General features: G+C 34.2%; 1 protein-coding gene across 1 annotated transcript in view; it reads left to right on the forward strand.

Annotated features, from left to right (window-relative positions):
- LOC149549415 (GDSL esterase/lipase At2g42990-like) overlaps nucleotides 1-21,754 on the forward strand; it is an 86,512-nt gene extending 64,758 nt beyond the window's left edge. Inside the window, exons 2-8 of the mRNA XM_089794313.1 lie at nucleotides 6,557-6,836; nucleotides 9,947-10,030; nucleotides 18,225-18,443; nucleotides 18,613-18,743; nucleotides 20,096-20,329; nucleotides 20,651-20,909; nucleotides 21,561-21,754. Coding sequence (XP_089650439.1) covers nucleotides 6,557-6,836; nucleotides 9,947-10,030; nucleotides 18,225-18,443; nucleotides 18,613-18,743; nucleotides 20,096-20,329; nucleotides 20,651-20,909; nucleotides 21,561-21,754 — 1,401 coding nt within the window. The remainder of the gene's footprint in view (nucleotides 1-6,556; nucleotides 6,837-9,946; nucleotides 10,031-18,224; nucleotides 18,444-18,612; nucleotides 18,744-20,095; nucleotides 20,330-20,650; nucleotides 20,910-21,560) is intronic.
- The last annotated feature ends 1,359 nt before the right edge of the window (nucleotides 21,755-23,113 follow it).

Genomic DNA, 23,113 nt, shown 5'->3' on the forward strand with positions numbered 1-23,113 from the left:
CACATTGTTAAATGTGACCTGGTTAAAGGATTTCAATCACCCTATTAGGAGTGAGCCTTGTTAAAGGACTTTAGACCATTCCATTAGAATTTCACCCAGTTAAATGATTTACAAATGACTGTTAGGTCAACCTTAATCCAAAAGATTTACTCTAGACTGATACAATGATTAGAAAGTAACAGTAAGGTTTGATCTGATAATAAATGACAACTCACTTTCATATTTCAGATATCTATTTCAGTCCTCCATTCTGCTTGGCATTCATATTCCTCAACTCTGGTCGCTTGTTTACCCTTCAAGCATTCATACTCTCGAGTCTTCTTGCTTTCCATGCCAACTGTAGTCACCTCTGTTCAGCCACTAAATGAAGCAATACCGTAGATTCCTTGTCTTCATTAGGTTCTCGCACATGATAACCTTTTCTTCTGACCAACTATCTCTATAAATAGAGAATTCAAATATTTTTTCGCTTAACCACAATCATCCATTTTAGGGATATTTAAGATTAGGTCTAGGATTCAATGAATCTACCTGCTATTCCATTTGGTTCCTCTAGAAACTTTCTCCATAATCTTCCTTGTATTTGACACAAATGGTTTACCTTGAATTTTGTGCCACCATCTCATCATACTTATCTTCCACATGCTTCACATAATTCAAGAAAACAAAATAGTCAGTTTAGATTCATCAAATCTTTGATGTAACACTATTTTCTATCACTCCGCATCTATACTATTATGTCACTTGGCCAACACTAGTTCACTCGACAAATACTAAGTTTATTGATGCTTAACACCAACTAAACTTTACTTAGCATATGTAGTGCTTGCCCCTAGTTTACATTTTTTTTTCGAGCTACATTTATGATATGATTGCCAAACTCTTTTAGGCCAATTTATGTTTGATGAGTAGTATTATTATTTTAGAGATTATCAGAGGATGTTTACACTCAGTTTATTATATGATGAGATTACTTGGTACTCTATATTTCATGCATGTATGATGATTATTCAATGGTTTCAGTTATCGATGATGATTAGTTAGATGGTTCATTATTCCATGTGTTTCTTATGGATACTTACCCCATACTGCATGTGTATGGTGTGCGTGCTGTTTTATTTATGTATGGTGTTTCTGATATGGTTAAGGAAGGGAGTCGTAGTCACCTGCTAGTCGGGATCTACACGATGCACCACTTCCTGCCATTGCCTATTTAGCTTAGAATATTGTGTTTGTACATGCGTGGATTTTATGCAGGTTGCAGGTACCAGGTATCGACTTCCCTGAATTGTCAGGATGAGCATACCCTATCGCACTGTCTCAATGGTAGGAGAGGGGAGATAAACTCTTAAGTCCAAATCCTAAACCCTTTAGCCAATTGTCCTAATTAATAATTAGGACAAGTATCTGAGTTAAGTACCCTCCGAATGCATCAAATGATGTAATTTTGTGATTATAACCCTTTTGTTTGATTTGGTATGTATTTTTCTATGATGGGTTTTCGTATGTTGCTTTATGAGTCCTTGGTGTATTTTTCTATTAATTAAGTCTAATTAAAAAAGACTAATTAATGATTTAATTTAATAAGGAATTATTATGATATCTTTATATTTAATTAATTAATTAATTAATTAAATAAAAGAATTAAAGTTGGAAATTAAAGTTCAAGATATACTTAGAACAGGATAATATTTATTTAATTTAATAATAATATATTTGGAGTTCATTTTTAAATAAATGCTAAATATTATTGTTATTTAAATTAATTAAATATGTTATCAATTAAGTTCTAAAATAAATTAAAAAGTTGAAAGATATTAATTTATTAAGAATTCTAGATCGCATGATCTAAACATGAGTTAAATATAAGAATTAAATTAAAAGATTAAATTATAAAAATTAATAATGTTATTTTAATTTCTTAAAAGTGCACATAAGATTTAAAGTAATAAATTAATTAAGAATTGAAGTCAAGTGAAATTTTAAATAAAGTTATTTAATCATTCAACTTAATGTGCATGAAAGTTGAATGCAAAAGAATTAGAAAAGATAATAAAAGTTAAATTGGAGTTAACTGAGTTGTGCAAAGAGTCTTCTCGGGTAAACGCACAATTAGTGCCCCGAATTGAAGAGAATTTGCTTATCACAACTTTGGGGGTTCATTTTTGGGAGAGAGGAATCTGGACGGGAATTTTTGGGAAGACAATTTTTGGAAGCAAATTTTAGAAGGCTGATACGAAGAAAGTCTTGAAGGGGAAGGTTATTGAGAGGAGCGAATTCGCATACAGTTCCTGGAGATTGCATAATAGCATCAGGATCAGGTAGGGTCTTGTGTTTTTTATCCATTAAATATGCAATTATCCCTTCTTGCCTTCTTCGTGTCTGGGGTTTGTAGATCTGAATTCTCTGTGATGAAAGTTTTAAGCTTTCAATATTGTGAATTTATTAATTATTCGTCAATAATTTCTGTATCCGTGGAGACTGGATGAATTAATTAGAACCATTGTTTTCTTGATTTAGAAATTAAGATCTAATTTAATAAGGGTTTTGTTTTAATGAAATTGAAAAGGTCTAGATAAATTAATAAAAAAATAAATATATATATAAATATATATATTTATATATTACATATTTAGCCGTTGGAAGAAATTGTTTTTTATTAAAAATTAAACAAAACTAATTTTTAAAATAAAACTTATTTTATTTATATTAAAATAAAATAAAATAAAATATAAAATATATATATATATATATAAAATATATATAATAATATTTAGTGGGGGGGGGGGAGGGAATCACCCCGTACCCGCCCCCCACTGTCGGCAGGCTGACAGTACCTGCGTCGCAGGTACTGCGACGGCAGGTACAGAGTACCTACCGCCGCAGGCCCTGCGACCGCAGGCCTGCGGCCAAAGCCGGCGGGCTATAAACGTGGAGAGTTAGAAAATAAAATATAAAACTTTGTTTTTCGTTTTTTTTAATTTTTTTTTTAATTTTTTTTAAATTATAAAAAACAAATTTTATTTATTTAAAAATTTTAAATAATAAAATTATAATATATTAAATTTTTATAATAGATTAAACTTTTTAAATATTTAATAAATAAATATTAATTTCATAGATATAGTTGTAGATTTTAATTTATTAATAATTTTGCTTAAATATTAATAAATTAACAATTATTAGTTGGATTAAAATAAGTAATTAGATCTAATAAATATTGATTAATTTAATTAAAATTAGTTTAATTAAGTTAATTAATAATGAATTTTATTTGACTAAATTATAAATTTGGATATTGACTTAATGGAAGTTATTATAGAAAGGGTTAATCGTAAGGGGGGTAAATATGAAAACTTTGTTACTTGAATTCGACATTAAACTGAAACACAAACCTTACCTTAACTTAAATAATATACTTTCAGATCCAATCTCTAAGACTTTGATGTTGTCTTTGTACTTTGAATGTTTTGGGGTTGGTTTAGCGTTGACCAGTTCAGGTTGTTACCAGAGGCTCAGGGTTGTGAATGTGATGTCTTGATGATTTGGTCTCGATCTTTCTTAACCCGACCATGGTAATGTGATGAAGTGCTCTATGACATGATTGTGTTTATTGTTTGTGATTGCTTTCCAATTTCCTTGTGTGAAGCTGAGGTGTATGTATTTGAGAATACCTAACTTAACCATTTTTGAGTCTCGATCAGTTATATTTGATAACCATTTCTAAGTCTCGATCAGTTATACTTACATTACTTTCTGGTTGCTCATTAGAGAACCACTGGATTTTGTGACTTATCATTGATACCTTCAGTTGCTGATAGAGAACTGTCGTGATTACATGATTACTACTTGATGTTATCTGTTGCTCATGAAGAACTGATATATTTTGTGGATTATCTTTTTATGATATTTTCAGTTGCTCGTATAGGACTGAGATGGTTTTATTATGATTCTTTGATTTACGAGTTCATGAGCTAGGGTAGGTTATCTATGTGTAGAGTCGGGAAGTGGCTTGCAATGGGGGTCGGAGTCCTAAGAGGCTGCCTTGAGAAACCCATTGTAAGTCGTTGTTAATAAGTGAAAACATTTACACTAAATGAGAGAAAATGAACCTAACAAGATAATTGTATGTTCTCTCCCATGCCATGAGTGCTAGTACAGACTAGGATGGGGTAGAGAGGACGCTTGGTTACGACCTTGCATTCCATAGTATGCCTCGTCAGTACGAGAGGATACTAGTGGCCGCAGGATCAGTAGGGACCCGGGATTCCTAAGGGATTGCTCGGGTAACTTCTACATGACTTTTGCGATGACACTTTCCCGCTTGCATATTAGGTTTCCTACGTGTCTTGTGGTACCTCTAGGATATAGATGTCGATCTTTTTAGGAACCCTTGAGTTAGCATACTTATAGGATTTCCTGGACTTAGAGAGTATCTATGATTATAGGTTTTGTTATCCTATTTGGGACTTGAGACTATCTCCTCAGCGCGGTGGGAGTGGACCATTTAGGTTCCACGCGGTCGGGTGGTAGTGCTTTTACTCTTATCATTGAGATCCGTTCCGTGGTCACCATGGTTGGAGATTTCGTGATTGGCATTTACCTACACTATGTTCTTGGATTAGTATGATGGATGGTTAGATTTTATGATAGATGTTTTATCATTATGGATGTATGGATGTATCATGTATGGTGAATAGTTTCATATATTTTTACTGTACTTTGTATCATGGATTTGAGGATGTTGTATCTTGATCTTTACATATGTATATTCTTTTAAGCCTTTCATACCCTGTGACGTGTACAGTGGATGAATGAGCATTCCGAATTAATTTGCCAAGGAGCATTTGGAACAAATGTATATTATGGACATTGAAGTTTCTGATTATTCTTTTCTATGTATGTGATAGTTGTTAGACTTAGAATTAATTAAATTTAAACGTGACTCAACGTCTTGGGATCTTTAAGAAATGTAACTTGCAATGTATGTTTGTCGATGATTACATGTTATTGCTTCCGCTACTATTTGTTTGATGTGTATGTCATACTTTCTTACTTTAAAAAAAAAAAAAAAAAAATGTTTAGCAAACTTAGTGAAACTTTAGGTTAATTCTTTTGGATCCCTTGGCGGGGCGTTACATCTGGTATCAGAGCCCAAGTTTCTACATTGGGAGCTCTGGGTATATTGGAACGCCACTAGTGTTAACTAGTTGAATAAAAATGCAAACCTTAAACTAAAACTTGAAGCTAGTTGAACTGAAACAGTATATAAACTATTAGTTACCTATTTTATTCATACTTCAACACTCAAAACTTCAAAACTGAAATTATACTTAAACTGAAATTATAGGTAAACTGAAAACTAAAAATATCTTGTTTGCAAAACATGTGTCTTTTATCTATGTATTTCAGTAGTATGTTTCATGGTTATTTTAGCATCTTGTGTCTTGGATATTATTGTAGGATGGTATCTGGGACGAGATCTTCCGTTAGGGGCCATAGCCTTGGCTGTGGCAGAGGTCGTGGACGAGGCAGAGATGTTAGTGTTCATGAATCTATCCATGAGAGCCCCATTCAGGAAGAGAATAGGGAAGAGCATGTCAGTGAGCATCAGGAAGAGAACCACGATGAGGGACATGCCGACTCTGAGGAGGTTGATCTGAGGAAAATGATGCAAACCCTTATTGATCGCTTACCCCCTGTTCTTGAGCAGGATAGAGCACACCAGGTTGGACATGAGCATAGACGCAGATCTAGGAGTCCTCAGAGGGATCGACATAGATTCATAGTATCTTCTCAGATGAAGGATCTTCAGAGGTCCAAGATCAAGCCCTTTAATGGGCAAGGTTCTGGGTATGTAGCTGAGCAGTGGCTTATTGCCCTTGACAGGATTTTTGCTATGCAGGACTTTGACAGTAATGTCAAAGCGAGGTTTGCCATTACCAATCTAGAGTTATTTGGAGCCACCTGGTGGAGTATTGAGGAGAAGAAGTTGGGCATTGACATGGGTAGTGTCACTTGGGAGATTTTCTTGGAGAGTTTTCATGAGCGATTCCTACCAGAGGAATGGAAGCAGCATAGAGCAGATGAGTTCCATAACCTGAGACAGTTCACTATGACCGTTGTAGAGTATGAGTGCAAGTTCTATGAGCTCATGCCCTTTTCGGGATTCAGTGATAACCCAGCACAGTTGGCACAACATTTCATCCGAGGCTTGAACAACCGTTTTATTGGGGGTGTTAAGGTATTTGAGTCTAAGACCCTCAAGGATGCGGTACATCGAGCTATCCTGGTAGAGCAGAGTGTCAACTTTGGGCAAGGAGGATTTGTGGGAGCGCCTACTATAGTAGGATCTAAGGGCAACCACAATTCCGGTGGAATCAGGAAGCCTCCCTTTCCTAGGAGGAATCAGTATTCTCAGCAGCATTCTCAGCAGCAGCCTCAGCAGCATAAGGGATTTTACCCTCAGGCACAGAGTGGTGGCGGTGGATCCAACTCTAGGATCAATCGCAATGCTCAACGTAATAGACAGAATCAGCAATCTTGGCCTGCATAGAGCAACCAGTCTTTTGCTAGCAGGGGTAGCCACCAGTGGTCGAATGCACCACCTATAGGGAGAGGATCTGGCAGAGGCACGGGATGTTATTCGTGTGGACAGATTGGTCATATTGCAGCATACTGCCCACAGCGAGCATCTCAGTATTCAGGACCCAGGCCTGCGGCATCTGAGCCTACAGTCGGAAATACAGGTGGATCTCATAGAGTATTTGCAGCGGTGGATCACCGTCAGGCAGACCATCAGGGGACAGTAGTTGAGACTACAGGAGCTATCCGAGGTACACCTCTCTCTGTATTATTTGATTCAGGTGCTACAGATTCTTTCATTTCTCCATCTCTAGTTGATAAGTGTAAGCTGGAGTCGGTTAAGCAAGATCATGGTTGGCAAGTGGAACAAGCCTCAGGTGCTAAAGTTTCCACAGATTCGGTGGTTCATAAGTGTGGACTTAGCATAGGAGGGTTTGAGACTTCAGTCGATTTTCGAGTTATTCCTCTTGGCTCCTACGATGTGGTCTTAGGTATGGATTGGCTTGGCTCTCATAGGGCTAGTATTGACTGCAGAAAGAAGACCATTATGTGTCAGGATGACCAAGGGAAGGATGTTGAGATTGTGGGGATACCGAGACCTATATCCCTACGGATGATCTCTGCTATGCAACTTAAGCGAAGCTTTCGTAAGGGGTGTCAGGTATTTTCCGTTACGGTAAATGAGCTTGATGAGGAAGACTCTACGAGGAAGACCCTAGATCACCCTATTTTACAGGAGTATGTTGATGTCTTTCCGAGTGAGATTCCAGGCATGCCTCCGAAGAGAGACATTGATTTTAGCATTGAGCTCACTCCAGGAGCGGAACCTATCTCTAGAGCTCCTTACCATATGACCACTCAAGAGCTAAGTGAGTTGCATTTGCAATTAGAGGAACTTTTGGCCAAGGGTAGTATTCGACCTAGTGTATCACCATGGGGAGCTCCAGTGCTCTTTGTGAAGAAGAAGGATGGTTCTTTGCGCCTTTGCATCGATTACAGACAGCTGAATAAGGTGACAATAAGGAACAGGTATCCTTTACCAAGGATTGATGATTTATTTGATCAGATCAAGGGAGCTACAGTGTTCTCTAAGATTGATCTTAAGTCAGGATACCATCAACTTCACATCAAGGAGGCTGATATTCATAAGACCGCCTTCCGAACTCGCTACGGGCATTATGAGTTCACAGTGGTACCCTTTGGGCTGACGAACGCTCCATCAGTTTTCATGTGCTTAATGAATGGGGTGTTCTGTTCCTATCTTGATAGATTTGTTCTTGTGTTTCTCGATGATATTCTGATATATTCTAAGTCCCAAAAGGAACATGAGGAACATTTGAGTTTAGTTTTGTAGTGCTTGAGAGATAATCAACTTTATGCCAATGTGGCAAAGTGTGATTTCTTTCAATCAGAGATACAGTATTTGGGACACGTTATTTCAAGCGAAGGTATCTCTATAGACCCTGCGAAGATCCAGGCAATAGTAGATTGGCCTACACCCACTACTGTGTCGGAGATTCGTAGTTTCATGGGTCTAGCTGGGTATTATCACAGATTTGTTCAAAACTTCTCCAGAATAGCACACCCTATTACCTCCCTTCAGAGGAAAGGAAAGAAGTTTCTTTGGACAGAAAAGTGTGTAGAAGCATTTCAGAAACTCAAAGAGCTTCTGACCAGTGCACTGATCTTAGCAGTACCTGATCCAGAAGGTGAGTTCATGGTGTGTACAGATGCTTCCCTCAAGGGTATTGGAGCAGTTCTAATGCAGAATGGTCGAGTGATTGCATATGAGTCACGCAAACTCAAGGATCATGAGTTGAATTATCCTACACATGACCTTGAGTTAGCAGCAGTAGTTCATGCCTTAGTGAGATGGAGACATTTCTTGTTGGGACACAGATTTGAACTACATAGCGATCATCATAGTCTTCAGTACATATTCACGCAGCCTAATCTGAATGCTAGGCAAAGGCGTTGGATGGAGTTTTTGTGCGAGTATGACTTTGAGGTGAAGTATATCCAGGGGAAGGAGAATGTTGTAGCTGATGCTTTGAGTCGCAGGAAACATGTGATATCATCTATGACTCTTAGTGTCGATTTGAGGTGTCAGATACTTCAGGCACTCCCCACCGATTCATGGTATCTGGAGGTGTGCAGTGAGATCAATTCAGGGAGACCCTTGGAGGGTAAGTTTTCAGGCTATGTCCTAGAGTCAGATGGCCTTTTGAGACTTTCAGGAAGGATCTATGTGCCGCTACTGGATGAGCTTCGCATATTGATCCTATCAGAGGCCCATCGTGCACCTTACTCGGCACATCCAGGTGTCAAGAAGATGCATGCAGATTTGCGACGTTTATTCTATTGGTCCGGGATGAAGCGCGACATTGCTGATTTTGTGGCTAGATGTCTTGAGTGTCAGAGAGTCAAGGCAGAACACCAGCATCCGGCAGGACTTTTGCAACCGAATCTCGTTCCTTCATGGAAGTGGGACATCATCTCTATGGATTTTATAGTAGGATTACCTATGACTCTTCGTTGTCATGATGCTATCATGGTCACCGTTGACCGGTTGACCAAGGTGGCGCATTTTGCACCAATCAGGTCTTCCTACACTACAGCTTCAGTAGCTAATGTCTTCATGCGTGAAATTGTGAGACTACATGGTATCCCCCAAAAGATCATTTCGGATAGGGATCATGTTTTCACTTTTGCATTTTGGACATCACTACAGCATGATCTTGGAGCACAGTTGAACTTCAGTTCAGCATATCACCCAGAGACAGATGGGCAAACAGAGAGAGTGAATCAGGTTCTCGAAGATATGTTGAGGATGTACGTGATGGATAGGCAGACTCATTGGGAGGACTATCTCTACCTAGTGGATTTTGCTTATAACAACGGATATCACAGTTCTATTGGCATGGCACCTTTCCAAGCCTTATATGGACGCCCTTGTCGTACACCTTTGAGTTGGGATAGCCTTGAGGATCGCATCCTGTTGGGCCCAGAGATGCTTCGTGACATGGAGCAATAGGTGGTGCGTATCCGAGAGCACTTGACAACGGCACAGGATAGGCAGAAGAAGTATGCTGATGCTCATAGGTCAGATAAGCAGTTTGCTGTGGGAGAGAAGGTTTTCTTGAGAGTGCGTCCGCAGAAGAGTCCGATCCGTTATGGAAAGGGCTCGAAGCTAGCACCTCACTTTGTGGGACCATTCGATATTCTTGAGAGGATTGGTCCAGTTGCCTATCGTCTTGCTTTACCACCCAGCCTTGCTCGCATTCACGATTTTTTCCATGTTTCAGTACTTAGACAGTATATTCTTGATGTTGTACATATTCTTGATTGGAATGCATTACAGGTAGAGGACGGGCAGCTGGCTTTGGAGCCAATACGTATTCTGGAGCAGCGGGAGTTGACCCTCAGGGGTCGAACCATAGAGCAGGTAAGGGTCCAATGGGATCCTACTGATGACTCTTCAGCTACATGGGAGGATGCATCTAGATTACGGGATTTATATCCCTATTTGTTTATAGGCTTCCAGGAGTAAGCCTAAGTCTAGGGGGGGTGGATGTAGTGCCTGCCCCTAGTTTACATTTTTTTTTCGAGCTACATTTATGATATGATTGCCAAACTCTTTTAGGCCAATTTATGTTTGATGAGTAGTATTATTATTTTAGAGATTATCAGAGGATGTTTACACTCAGTTTATTATATGATGAGATTACTTGGTACTCTATATTTCATGCATGTATGATGATTATTCAATGGTTTCAGTTATCAATGATGATTAGTTAGATGGTTCATTATTCCATGTGTTTCTTATGGATACTTACCCCATACTGCATGTGTATGGTGTGCGTGCTGTTTTATTTATGTATGGTGTTTCTGATATGGTTAAGGAAGGGAGTCGTAGTCACCTGCTAGTCGGGATCTACACGATGCACCACTTCCTGCCATTGCCTATTTAGCTTAGAATATTGTGTTTGTACATGCGTGGATTTTATGCAGGTTGCAGGTACCAGGTATCGACTTCCCTGAATTGTCAGGATGAGCGTACCCTATCGCACTGTCTCAATGGTAGGAGAGGGGAGATAAACTCTTAAGTCCAAATCCTAAACCCTTTAGCCAATTGTCCTAATTAATAATTAGGACAAGTATCTGAGTTAAGTACCCTCCGAATGCATCAAATGATGTAATTTTGTGATTATAACCCTTTTGTTTGATTTGGTATGTATTTTTCTATGATGGATTTTCGTATGTTGCTTTATGAGTCCTTGGTGTATTTTTCTATTAATTAAGTCTAATTAAAAAAGACTAATTAATGATTTAATTTAATAAGAAATTATTATGATATCTTTATATTTAATTAATTAATTAATTAATTAAATAAAAGAATTAAAGTTGGAAATTAAAGTTCAAGATATACTTAGAACAGGATAATATTTATTTAATTTAATAATAATATATTTGGAGTTCATTTTTAAATAAATGCTAAATATTATTGTTATTTAAATTAATTAAATATGTTATCAATTAAGTTCTAAAATAAATTAAAAAGTTGAAAGATATTAATTTATTAAGAATTCTAGATCGCATGATCTAAACATGAGTTAAATATAAGAATTAAATTAAAAGATTAAATTATAAAAATTAATAATGTTATTTTAATTTCTTAAAAGTGCACATAAGATTTAAAGTAATAAATTAATTAAGAATTGAAGTCAAGTGAAATTTTAAATAAAGTTATTTAATCATTCAACTTAATGTGCATGAAAGTTGAATGCAAAAGAATTAGAAAAGATAATAAAAGTTAAATTGGAGTTAACTGAGTTGTGCAAAGAGTCTTCTCGGGTAAACGCACAATTAGTGCCCCGAATTGAGGAGAATTTGCTTATCACAACTTTGGGGGTTCATTTTTGGGAGAGAGGAATCTGGACGGGAATTTTTGGGAAGACAATTTTTGGAAGCAAATTTTAGAAGGCTGATACGAAGAAAGTCTTGAAGGGGAAGGTTATTGAGAGGAGCGAATTCGCATACAGTTCCTGGAGATTGCATAATAGCATCAGGATCAGGTAGGGTCTTGTGTTTTTTATCCATTAAATATGCAATTATCCCTTCTTGCCTTCTTCGTGTCTGGGGTTTGTAGATCTGAATTCTCTGTGATGAAAGTTTTAAGCTTTCAATATTGTGAATTTATTAATTATTCGTCAATAATTTCTGTATCCGTGGAGACTGGATGAATTAATTAGAACCATTGTTTTCTTGATTTAGAAATTAAGATCTAATTTAATAAGGGTTTTGTTTTAATGAAATTGAAAAGGTCTAGATAAATTAATAAAAAAATAAATATATATATAAATATATATATTTATATATTACATATTTAGCCTTTGGAAGAAATTGTTTTTTATTAAAAATTAAACAAAACTAATTTTTAAAATAAAACTTATTTTATTTATATTAAAATAAAATAAAATAAAATATAAAATATATATATATATATAAAATATATATATATATATATATAATAATATTTAGTGGGGGGGGAGGGAATCACCCCGTAGCCGCCCCCCACTGTCGGCAGGCCGACAGTACCTACGTCGCAGGTACTGCGATGGCAGGTACAGAGTACCTGCCGCCGCAGGCCCTGCGACCGCAGGCCTGCGGCCAAAGCCGGCGGGCTATAAACGTGGAGAGTTAGAAAATAAAATATAAAACTTTGTTTTTCGTTTTTTTTTATTTTTTTAATAATTTTTTTTAAATTATAAAAAACAAATTTTATTTATTTAAAAATTTTAAATAATAAAATTATAATATATTAAATTTTTATAATAGATTAAACTTTTTAAATATTTAATAAATAAATATTAATTTCATAGATATAGTTGTAGATTTTAATTTATTAATAATTTTGCTTAAATATTAATAAATTAACAATTATTAGTTGGATTAAAATAAGTAATTAGATCTAATAAATATTGATTAATTTAATTAAAATTAGTTTAATTAAGTTAATTAATAATGAATTTTATTTGACTAAATTATAAATTTGGATATTGACTTAATGGAAGTTATTATAGAAAGGGTTAATCGTAAGGGGGGTAAATATGAAAACTTTGTTACTTGAATTCGACATTAAACTGAAACACAAACCTTACCTTAACTTAAATAATATACTTTCAGATCCAATCTCTAAGACTTTGATGTTGTCTTTGTACTTTGAATGTTTTGGGGTTGGTTTAGCGTTGACCAGTTCAGGTTGTTACCAGAGGCTCGGGGTTGTGAATGTGATGTCTTGATGATTTGGTCTCGATCTTTCTTAACCCGACCATGGTAATTTGATGAAGTGCTCTATGACATGATTGTGTTTACTGTTTGTGATTGCTTTCCGGTTTCCTTGTGTGAAGCTAAGGTGTATGTATTTGAGAATACCTAACTTAACCATTTTTGAGTCTCGATCAGTTATATTTGATAACCATTTCTGAGTCTCGATCAGTTATACTTGTATTACTTTCTAGTTGCTCATTAGAGAACCATTGGATTTTGTGACTTATCATTGATACCTTCAGTTGCTGATAGAGAACTGTCGTGATTACATGATTACTATTTGATGTTATCTGTTGCTCATGAAGAACTGATATATTTTGTGGATTATCTTTTTATGATATTTTCAGTTGCTCGTATAGGACTGAGATGGTTTTATTATGATTCTTTGATTTACGAGTTCATGAGCTAGGGTAGGTTATCTATGTGTAGAGTCGAGAAGTGGCTTGCAATGGGGGTCGGAGCCCTAAGAGGCTGCCTTGAGAAACCCATTGTAAGTCGTTGTTAATAAGTGAAAACATTTACACTAAATGAGAGAAAATGAATGAGAGAAAATGAACCTAACAAGATAATTGTATGTTCTCTCCCATGCCATGAGTGCTAGTACAGACTAGGATGGGGTAGAGAGGACGCTTGGTTACGACCTTGCATTCCATAGTATGCCTCGTCAGTACGAGAGGATACTAGTGGCCGCAGGATCAGTAGGGACCCGGGATTCCTAAGGGATTGCTCGGGTAACTTCTACATGACTTTTGCGATGCCACTTTCCCGCTTGCATATTAGGTTTCCTACGTGTCTTGTGGTACCTCTAGGATATAGATGTCGATCTTTTTAGGAACCCTTGAGTTAGCATACTTATAGGATTTCCTGGACTTAGAGAGTATCTATGATTATAGGTTTTGTTATCCTATTTGGGACTTGAGACTATCTCCTCAGCGCGGTGGGAGTGGACCATTTAGGTTCCACGCGGTCGGGTGGTAGTGCTTTTACTCTTATCATTGAGATCCGTTCCATGGTCACCATGGTTGGAGATTTCGTGATTGGCATTTACCTACACTATGTTCTTGGATTAGTATGATGGATGGTTAGATTTTATGATAGATGTTTTATCATTATGGATGTATGGATGTATCATGTATGGTGAATAGTTTCATATATTTTTACTGTACTTTGTATCATGGATTTGAGGATGTTGTATCTTGATCTTTACATATGTATATTCTTTTAAGCCTTTCATACCCTGTGACGTGTACAGTGGATGAATGAGCATTCCGAATTAATTTGCCAAGGAGCATTCGGAACAAATGTATATTATGGACATTGGAGTTTCTGATTATTCTTTTCTATGTATGTGATAGTTGTTAGACTTAGAATTAATTAAATTTAAACGTGACTCAACGTCTTGGGATCTTTAAGAAATGTAACTTGCAATGTATGTTTGTCGATGATTACATGTTATTGCTTCCGCTACTATTTGTTTGATGTGTATGTCATACTTTCTTACTTTAAAAAAAAAAAAAAAAAAAAATGTTTAGCAAACTTAGTGAAACTTTAGGTTAATTCTTTTCGATCCCTTGGCGGGGCGTTACAGCATATATTAACAATCACTCTGCTTGCAATATTTTTTAATCTTTGCTTGACACTTCTTGATTTCTCACTCAGCTTTTACTGATGTCTACTCGGCTTGCACTAACTTCTCAGCAAGGCTTAGCAAACACTTTTCTTACTTGATCCTCTTCCAGTCTTATCTTGAGTAATCTTTCATTTCATAATTTAAGTAGATAAACAATACACTATAGTATCAATGTCTTACTTGGTCTTAGTGTTTCTTTTACATACCAAATAACTCAACCTTTCCCTAGGTGCTATTTTTATCTCCTTTTTTCAAATCCTCTTCATCAATCAACTAAATGATAGCTTTTAGACTAAAAAGAAATTGTCTCACCGGCAGGTAGCAGGTTTGACATCATTGAAAAATCAATGATTGTTCCATTACAGGTTCTTCACTTCAAAACAATCTCATATCCATAAACTTAGTCTTCACAAATTGTTGACTTAATGAAGATAATATTTTTCCTCAAATGATAACCTCAATATGTTTCCATGCTCACCTCTTAGCCAAATTGCCAACAATGTGTCAAAAATTTGTCATGACTATAAGTGTGGATTGAGTGCCTCTTGCCAATTTGACACCTATGTTGTTGGTATCCAACCTAGTTGATGCTCTCCTTTTTTATTGAGTCCTCTTGGTATGTGAGCTCATCATTTGAAAATAAAAAATATTATTGCATTTAAAATTTAAATGATTAATTGATAACATAATTATAAATCATAGTTATTGTTGTACTTTTATCGTCATTCAATACAAAATCATAGTGCAATCTAATTCAAAGTAAAATACATGCAAACCTAAGACATAGATAATAGTATTGGGCAAATATTACCATCTAGAGAAGTACAAATCTTAAAAAACTTCCACTCTATAGAAATAATCTAAACATTATCAGTACAAGTGGCTACAAATATATGATCACCATAAGATATTTTCCATCATCATGTTCCATTATTCTAGGCAATTTGCTCTTTAATACCACCTGAAGGCCACTACTTATGGCTGACTCAATAGTGAACTCCGTGTTAAGTGAAATAAAATATAGTGCTAACAAATTATGAATCAAATACCATCAAATCTAAGATAAATGTAACAATGGATATCCAATATTCATAGTAGACCCTAAAAATAGTGATGACCAATTTCATATCCCATCTTGTGTTTTCCAATACACTTTATCCTGTGTACACACAAAAATTCACATGGAAAGAACCAAGAGCAACAACACAACTGCTTGACCGTTTAGAATCATTTTATAGTATAGAATGGTATATCTTGGAAAAAAGAGTTCATAATTCCATCATGACTGTTGGTATTGATAATCAACGATCAATACTATTATTAAACCATTTCATGTTTGAATAGTTCGGATTGCATTGCTTTTATTCCTATTAAGGTTTTATAATATAAATTCTAATCACAATAATATTGTTAACTATGTTATTGGCCATTTAGTATAGTATTATAATAGAACATGATTCAAAGTCAACAACGTAAAAAAATAACACACGTCACCACTTTCCATGTATATTAAAATATTATGAAATAAACAATAAAAAATAGAGACAACAAAGTATGTAAAACTATCAACATATTTTGAAATAAAGTGTCAATTTGTTCTGCAAAGGAAGATACAAAAGCAAAAGAGTGGCTTTCTTTTATGAAGGATTGAATACAAATGCAAAATATTTGAGGTTAATTGAAAATGAAATTGACAGATTATGCAAAAGGAACCCATTTGTATACCTCCATGCAACCAAAAAACTAGATAAAATTGAAAATATAATTGTAAGTCAACAATATGCCTTGAAATGGAGCTTCACTTTTGTCTACTTTCTTTGACTTCTACTTTGTTATTTCTATTAATGGAAGAGTGTAATATAGAATGAAAAAGAACAAATGATAGATAACAAGAAAAGAATAAAATCAACTATAAATAATGATAGATGCGTGGAAATTAAGCAAGTAGTGGAAAATAAAATATCATGTGGCTAGAATATACCTTCAACTAAATCTTCAATTCTTTATTCTTTCTACTTTGCAACTTCTACTTTCTTCCTTTTCTTCTATAGAGTGATTTTGAATGACTTGATTGAAAAAAATAAGTATGTTTGTTTCAAGTTAATATTTTATTTCTATCAATTTATTATTCCATTTATCTCATATTTGATGGTCTTTGATTGTTAATCAGTGACCTTAAACATATCTTATTTCTCTCTGTAGGTAGTTTTAATATTGATTCAACCAGAAGCTATGCACTTGAGGTTGTATTGAGGAGCATTTTAGTTAGAATGATGGGACATGCTGAATTCAAATCTCTTAAGGTGGCCACATGTTTGTAACCACTAGCACTAATAATGTTTAGATTACACAGAATGTGCTGCTCTTAAACATCACATACTAAGGAGAAAATAAGACTGAAAAAATAAGTCAACTTTGACTATCTAACACCTTTAGACTTAGAATGAAACTTAGTGTATGATGTTTAATAGACCAGAATATAAGTTGTTTTGACTTTATATTTTTCTAGTTCACAGTGTTTACCTAGTGTCGATGTTTATGTCTTAGGTGGGAAGTTGCATAAACTTGGGAAGTGGTGACATGTGATATTAAGGGTTCATTTGGCAATGAGGATTAGACTAGAATGGGCATATATAAATTCCTAATATTTTGTATCCTCTATTTGGGTGCACCAAATCAAAATTGAGAATAGGAATACCTACTCCAAATTCAGGCCAAAAATGAGCATTTGCATTTCCACCTAAATAGGTAGAATTGGAGTAGCCTACCACTCCCAAGTCACCTATGGGATTTAGGTAAGTGTTTTACACGATACTAGAGCGATGCTTGAAGGTCATGACAGAGGTCGTGAAAGCTTATTCACAGGCCTGCGAATAGTTGAATCTAGTGGACGAATCTAATCTAGGGGTTCACATCCTTTCTTAAGTTGCAGACCGAGTCTATCACGACTTGCAAGTCAACATTGAGTTCTTCTATACATGGAATGTTATTTCCTCTCCCTATCTAGACACACCAAGTTCATCCAACTCTCTAGAGGATTTGATCCAAAGTCTAGAATAACAAATTCAAGAATAGTAAATCCAGAATAACAAATTTCAATTCACTTATTCTTATTCCAATAGCCAAACAGACCCTAAGTGCATGGGTTTTATTTGAAAAAGTTATATTCACATCAAAATATATCACTGCTATAAGATGGTTGAGTAGTTGGCAAGACAAGGACTTGATTTTTAATACTTGTATATTTAAAATACATATATTAACCATCATGTATACTTTTTGTGGGCTCTTACCTTTATGCATTTATTTTTAGATATTTTAAATGATGGAGGTGCAATATGGTCAAAGTTTCTAGATATATCCACGGTTAGGGGTATACATCATCCTCACCAATTCCACTCCATGAGAATGGCCTATACCCTAACAACTGCAGCCAAAAAGGCCAGCAAGGTAGGACAAACGTCCTCTCATATTCTCTCGTAATAATGTGTGCCAATATTAGTGTGCTAATGAATAAAGAGTTGCTCAAACTTTAAAATCTCATAAATATATCTCCGCAGTCTCTTACCAGCCTTCTCTCTTTAAATCACAGGTGTCCAATTAAGTGAGAAATTCGTGTCGAAGTTTAAACAAGAGAATTGAGTGAACATGTGGCATACACATTTTGCTCACTCTTTAGTTCCATTTTTCATCTATATTCTCGCTTGCCAAGGAGTTAAAAATATTAAACCTAAAGTCCCAGCTCTGTTCACTTTCGGGGATTCGATCGTTGATCCGGGCAACAATGACTACATTGAAACGGATATGAAGGCCAATCATCTCCCATATGGCGTTAATTATATCGGTAGCAGGCCTACGGGGCGTTTTACTAATGGCAAACTCGGACTCGATTTTTTAGGTATGTATAATGGCAAACTTGGACTCGATTTTTTAGGTATGTATAATGTATAAATTGATATAAACATCACACACTAAAACTTGATTCTTATGTTAATGGATATTTGGTTTGAATATTTCTGATAGTTCAGAATGATTTTACTATTTGGTTTAAGTATTTCTGTGTGTAGCTGAATCACTTGGAGTTAAACAGACGGTGCCGCCATATTTAGATCCAAGCTTAACTATCGAAGACCTTGTTAGTGGAGTGAGCTTTGGTTCAGCTGGAAGTGGATATGACAATCTCACAGCAGAGACCGTTGTGAGTCACTTGTGTTCATAGCATTTTAATGATTTCTATTTTGCCATTATGTTTTATGATTATGAACAATTTAACAGTGACATTTATGATGTTTATAACTGATAAAAAATGCTTAAAATATGATTCAGTTTTTTCAGATTACATTACATTCTGTAATTGATAGAGAAATCTAGATGTAATGATAGGGACCAAGATGATATAGAAGTGATTGGGAAGGAGTGAGATAAAGCGAAAACATAGTTCCATAGTTTCGATTTGTCTGCATATTTATATTTGTTTTGATTTCTTTTGGTTCTCATGGATCACACTCTCAAATGTCGATTCAAACAAGTTTAAACTAGAATATAGATTGTGGAAATTTCTTTATCACTTTGAAAGTTCTTTACCTCTTTTAGTACACTAGAGTTTTGTAAGGATTAGGATCTATACTACCTCAATGCTTTAAGTACTAATTTCTTTCTATGTTCATATAAGTTTCTATTTAAAAAGTTGAGAATGCTTCGTTGAGAGTGATGCTTTGTTGAGCGTGATGCTTGACCCACAGTTAGAAAGTCACTCTTAACTCTAAGTTAATGCAGTTCAGTGGTATTTAAAATAAAATGGATTTTCATGCACAATTACAGACATGCATATAGTTCTTTGGAGAGTTAATGATAATTAATTCCTATGCATTTATGTCTTGTGCCATGCATAATTTGTAAGTTTTAATTGTAGTTTGTATGACTATAAGATGGATTAAATAATGATTGCATGAAATGTAAACAAATAGAGTCAACTATTTTTAGAAGATATAATTTATATATAATGATATGAAGTTATTGAGTTTATTAAGTTTATTAAGCTGCATGTGAGTCATTGTGTAAGACTTCATATTTTAGTGTGTAAAATTATTTGTCTTGTCTCTTTTTCTATTCTTCTCCTTTCTACAAGTTTTAGGTTGAAAAGTTGAAAATTAATAATTATATAGTATTATTTTTTAATATTTTAGCTTGTTAAATAAGATATAGTAAAATAATTTTTTAAATACTGAAAATTAAAAGAAATGCATTCTTTAAATTTCAATATAGAATATGATACTACATCAATATACCAATAAAACAATATTTAATACACAATAATTTGTGTTAATAAATTTTAATTTATATTAACATAATATTATTATATTGATAATGTAACTTTAACATCTTAATTAAAAACTTACCATATAAACTACCATTAAAAAAATTGATCAATTAAAACATCTCAAATAACTTCATTCACACACCAAAGTTTATATGCATTATTTTTACAATAATAATAACTTGGGTTTTTTTCATTCTTGAGGCTTAATTAGATCCGGTTCATTTTTCCAGGATGTGATACCAATGTGGAAACAAGTGGAATTATTCACAAGTTACAAAGCCAGGCTGAAGCGTATAGTAGGACACAACAATTCGTCTTTCATAATAAGCCAAGCAATATACATAGTAGTGGCAGGAACTAACGATTTTGTGCAGAATTATTTTTACCTTCCGACCAGGCAAAAACAGTTCAGTGCTCAACAGTATGAAGATTTACTTCTCCGCGGCTGTACCAATTTTGTAGAGGTATCACTTTAGAGAAAGTCAAGATTAATTATTACTATTATCTAAATTTAGTTTTTTATAGGTAATCTGTATTTAGATTATTTATTATTCATTTTATTATTATTAAAACTATTTGTTAATTTGTATTAATTTTTTTAAAATAAAAGATTTACAATTTATCTATGTGCTATAGACTCTTGCCTATTATTATTATATACTATCATAATTATTATTTATTTAGTTTAAGGAGAGTCAAATCCAAGACTTATAATAGACTCACAATTATTGTCCCTCCATTGTTAATCACAGTTTGAGAAAGTGGTTTTTATTATGGCAAAACAGGATCTGTACAAACTTGGAGCACGTAAAATCGGTGTGTACGGGGTACCTCCGGTTGGATGCTTGCCCATTCAGAAAACCATATTGAAGAAGAACAAACTGAATGGATGCATTAACAAGTGTAACCAAGTTGCACTTTCTTACAACAAAAAGCTCAGCCAAACCATCAAGGATCTCCAACCTCGCCTCCCGGGCATCAAACTGGTCTATGTAGACATTTACTCCATTATTCTTGATTTTGTGAAAAATCCTATCAAATACGGTATGGATTAACCCATTAAAATCTTGTGTCATTTATTTTATGTGACTTAACAAATATGGAAATGAAATGTATGTGTAAGTCTACAATTTATATTCTTGACTCTCAATCTTTGATCAAGAGTGTTTCTGACGATTGTCTGAAAAGTTATAAAAGTGCTTTACTTTCTATTTATTTGATTTTACTTTAAATTATTTAGAAAGAGTTTTAAGTACCTTTCAAAACTTACTTGTATCTTGGTATTTGTTGTTTCAAGTTATGCAAGTCTGTAAAAGTCCTATTTAAATTGGTTGGGGATGGTTTAAACATCACGTACTAAGCTTCATTTCAAGACTAAAAGTATTAAATAGCCAAAGTTGGCCTATTTTTTCAAACATAATTTTCTCCTTAATGTGTGATGTTTAAAAATCAATTGTTTAAGCTTAGACTTTTCTTGTTTATCCTCTATTAAATTGTTGTTTCTTAGCTGATTATTATCATACTATTAGTATATGTTCTATTTCATCAAAAGCAACAATACTACTACTTTACCACACATACTAAAGCAACAATTCTACTACTTAACCACACATACTAAAGATATTTCTAAAATATCATGTTGATTTTTTTTATAATTTTTTATTTTTATGATATATACTTTGTGGCATATTACAGGGTTTGATATTTCAGTCAGAGGTTGCTGTGGAACTGGATTATCAGAGATTGGGTTAAGTTGCGACAACAAAAGTTCAATGAGTTGTAAAGATCCGAGCAAGTATGTTTTCTGGGATGCTGTTCATCTCACAGAGAAGGCTTATCATATAGCCAGCGATATCATCCTGAAAGAATACATTACAGAGCTTCTGTGACTTGATGGAACTTTGATTTTGTTATTACTAATTATATTCCCCGTGTTGCAGTAGTTGTTTCGCTTCATAATTGGCATAGAGAATTAAATTTGATCTAGTTAGTGATGTGCAAAGCAATTAAATAAATGGTTTAGGTGACCACCTGTCATAACTAGTCTCGCAGGACAATTAAGATGAAAACAATGTGGCCAGGGTACCTACCCAGCACTGCACTTCTATTCTCAATATCGAAGAATTGGACAATCAATATTTGTGTGCTCAAGTCAATTTTTTAAAAGTTGAGTATGTTTGAATTGAACATCATTGATATTTGGGTACTTTGACGTATTAATAGACTACAGGAGAAGATCTATCATTTGAACGTCTTCCAATGGTTATGATAGAAGAACTCTTGATTAATGTCTCCTTTTTTCAACAATATTGTATTAAAAATTGTGACTTGAAAGTTATTATTTTTATAATGACTATTCATTTTTATAATGACTATTCATAATCAAATGAAATGTACGTTTTCTTCTTAAAAATAATTAATAATGTGATGTCACATCAAATACACAAGTATGAGTACTATGGGTGTCCCTTTTGCATGATCATTAGTCTCAACATTTTTAGATAAATGCATGTTGATGTGGCATCACATTTGACCATGTTGTCCTCCAACATTAGCTATAAAGATGAAAGTCAAGTAACTAGTCTAAATAAGTGGGAGTGATTTGAAATTTTGATTGAGAAGTTCAAAGTTAGAGTACTTATCTAGTGGGTCCTCTTCGCGAGTACTTATAGTAAAAACAAGTAAAATAGCTATCTAATAGCTAAATATTTTTAAAATAATATGTTTAAGGAAATTAAATATAGAAAAAGTGATTCTAAATAAATTGGTGTTTAAAATACAAATAAATGTGAATTTAATTGGAAATATGATTTGTTAAATAAAAAATTATAGTATATGAAAGTGATTAAATTAAGAAATTGATTACATTGAATACATTTGTTGTTTGAGATGTCTTCTTTGTTGTTGATGTCAAGCTTTAGAAGATGACATTGCAATTCATATGAGTTGTTTTCTCAAAGTGAAATTTCAAAAGAACTAAATCTAAGTATTTATACCCAACCATAACACAATTGTATTACCATCACCTACAAAATTATATATATTATCTAAAAGAAAAATAAATCATAAAATCATTGCAGGGACCAAAAAAAGGAAGCAAAGGTGAAAAAAATTAATCACAAGATCAAATGGATTGGAAAAAAAAATAGGAAGCCAAATGACAAGGTTGGAAAAATAGTCATTTTCAAAATAATAAGGCCCAAAATTATAGGATCCAAAAAAAAGGTACATGGGCAAAACATTTGTTT

Source organism: Cupressus sempervirens, chromosome 7 (assembly GCF_028749045.1).
Source record: "Cupressus sempervirens isolate cs-2001-9-10 chromosome 7, ASM2874904v1, whole genome shotgun sequence".
In the NCBI taxonomy this organism is placed as follows: domain Eukaryota; kingdom Viridiplantae; phylum Streptophyta; class Pinopsida; order Cupressales; family Cupressaceae; genus Cupressus; species Cupressus sempervirens.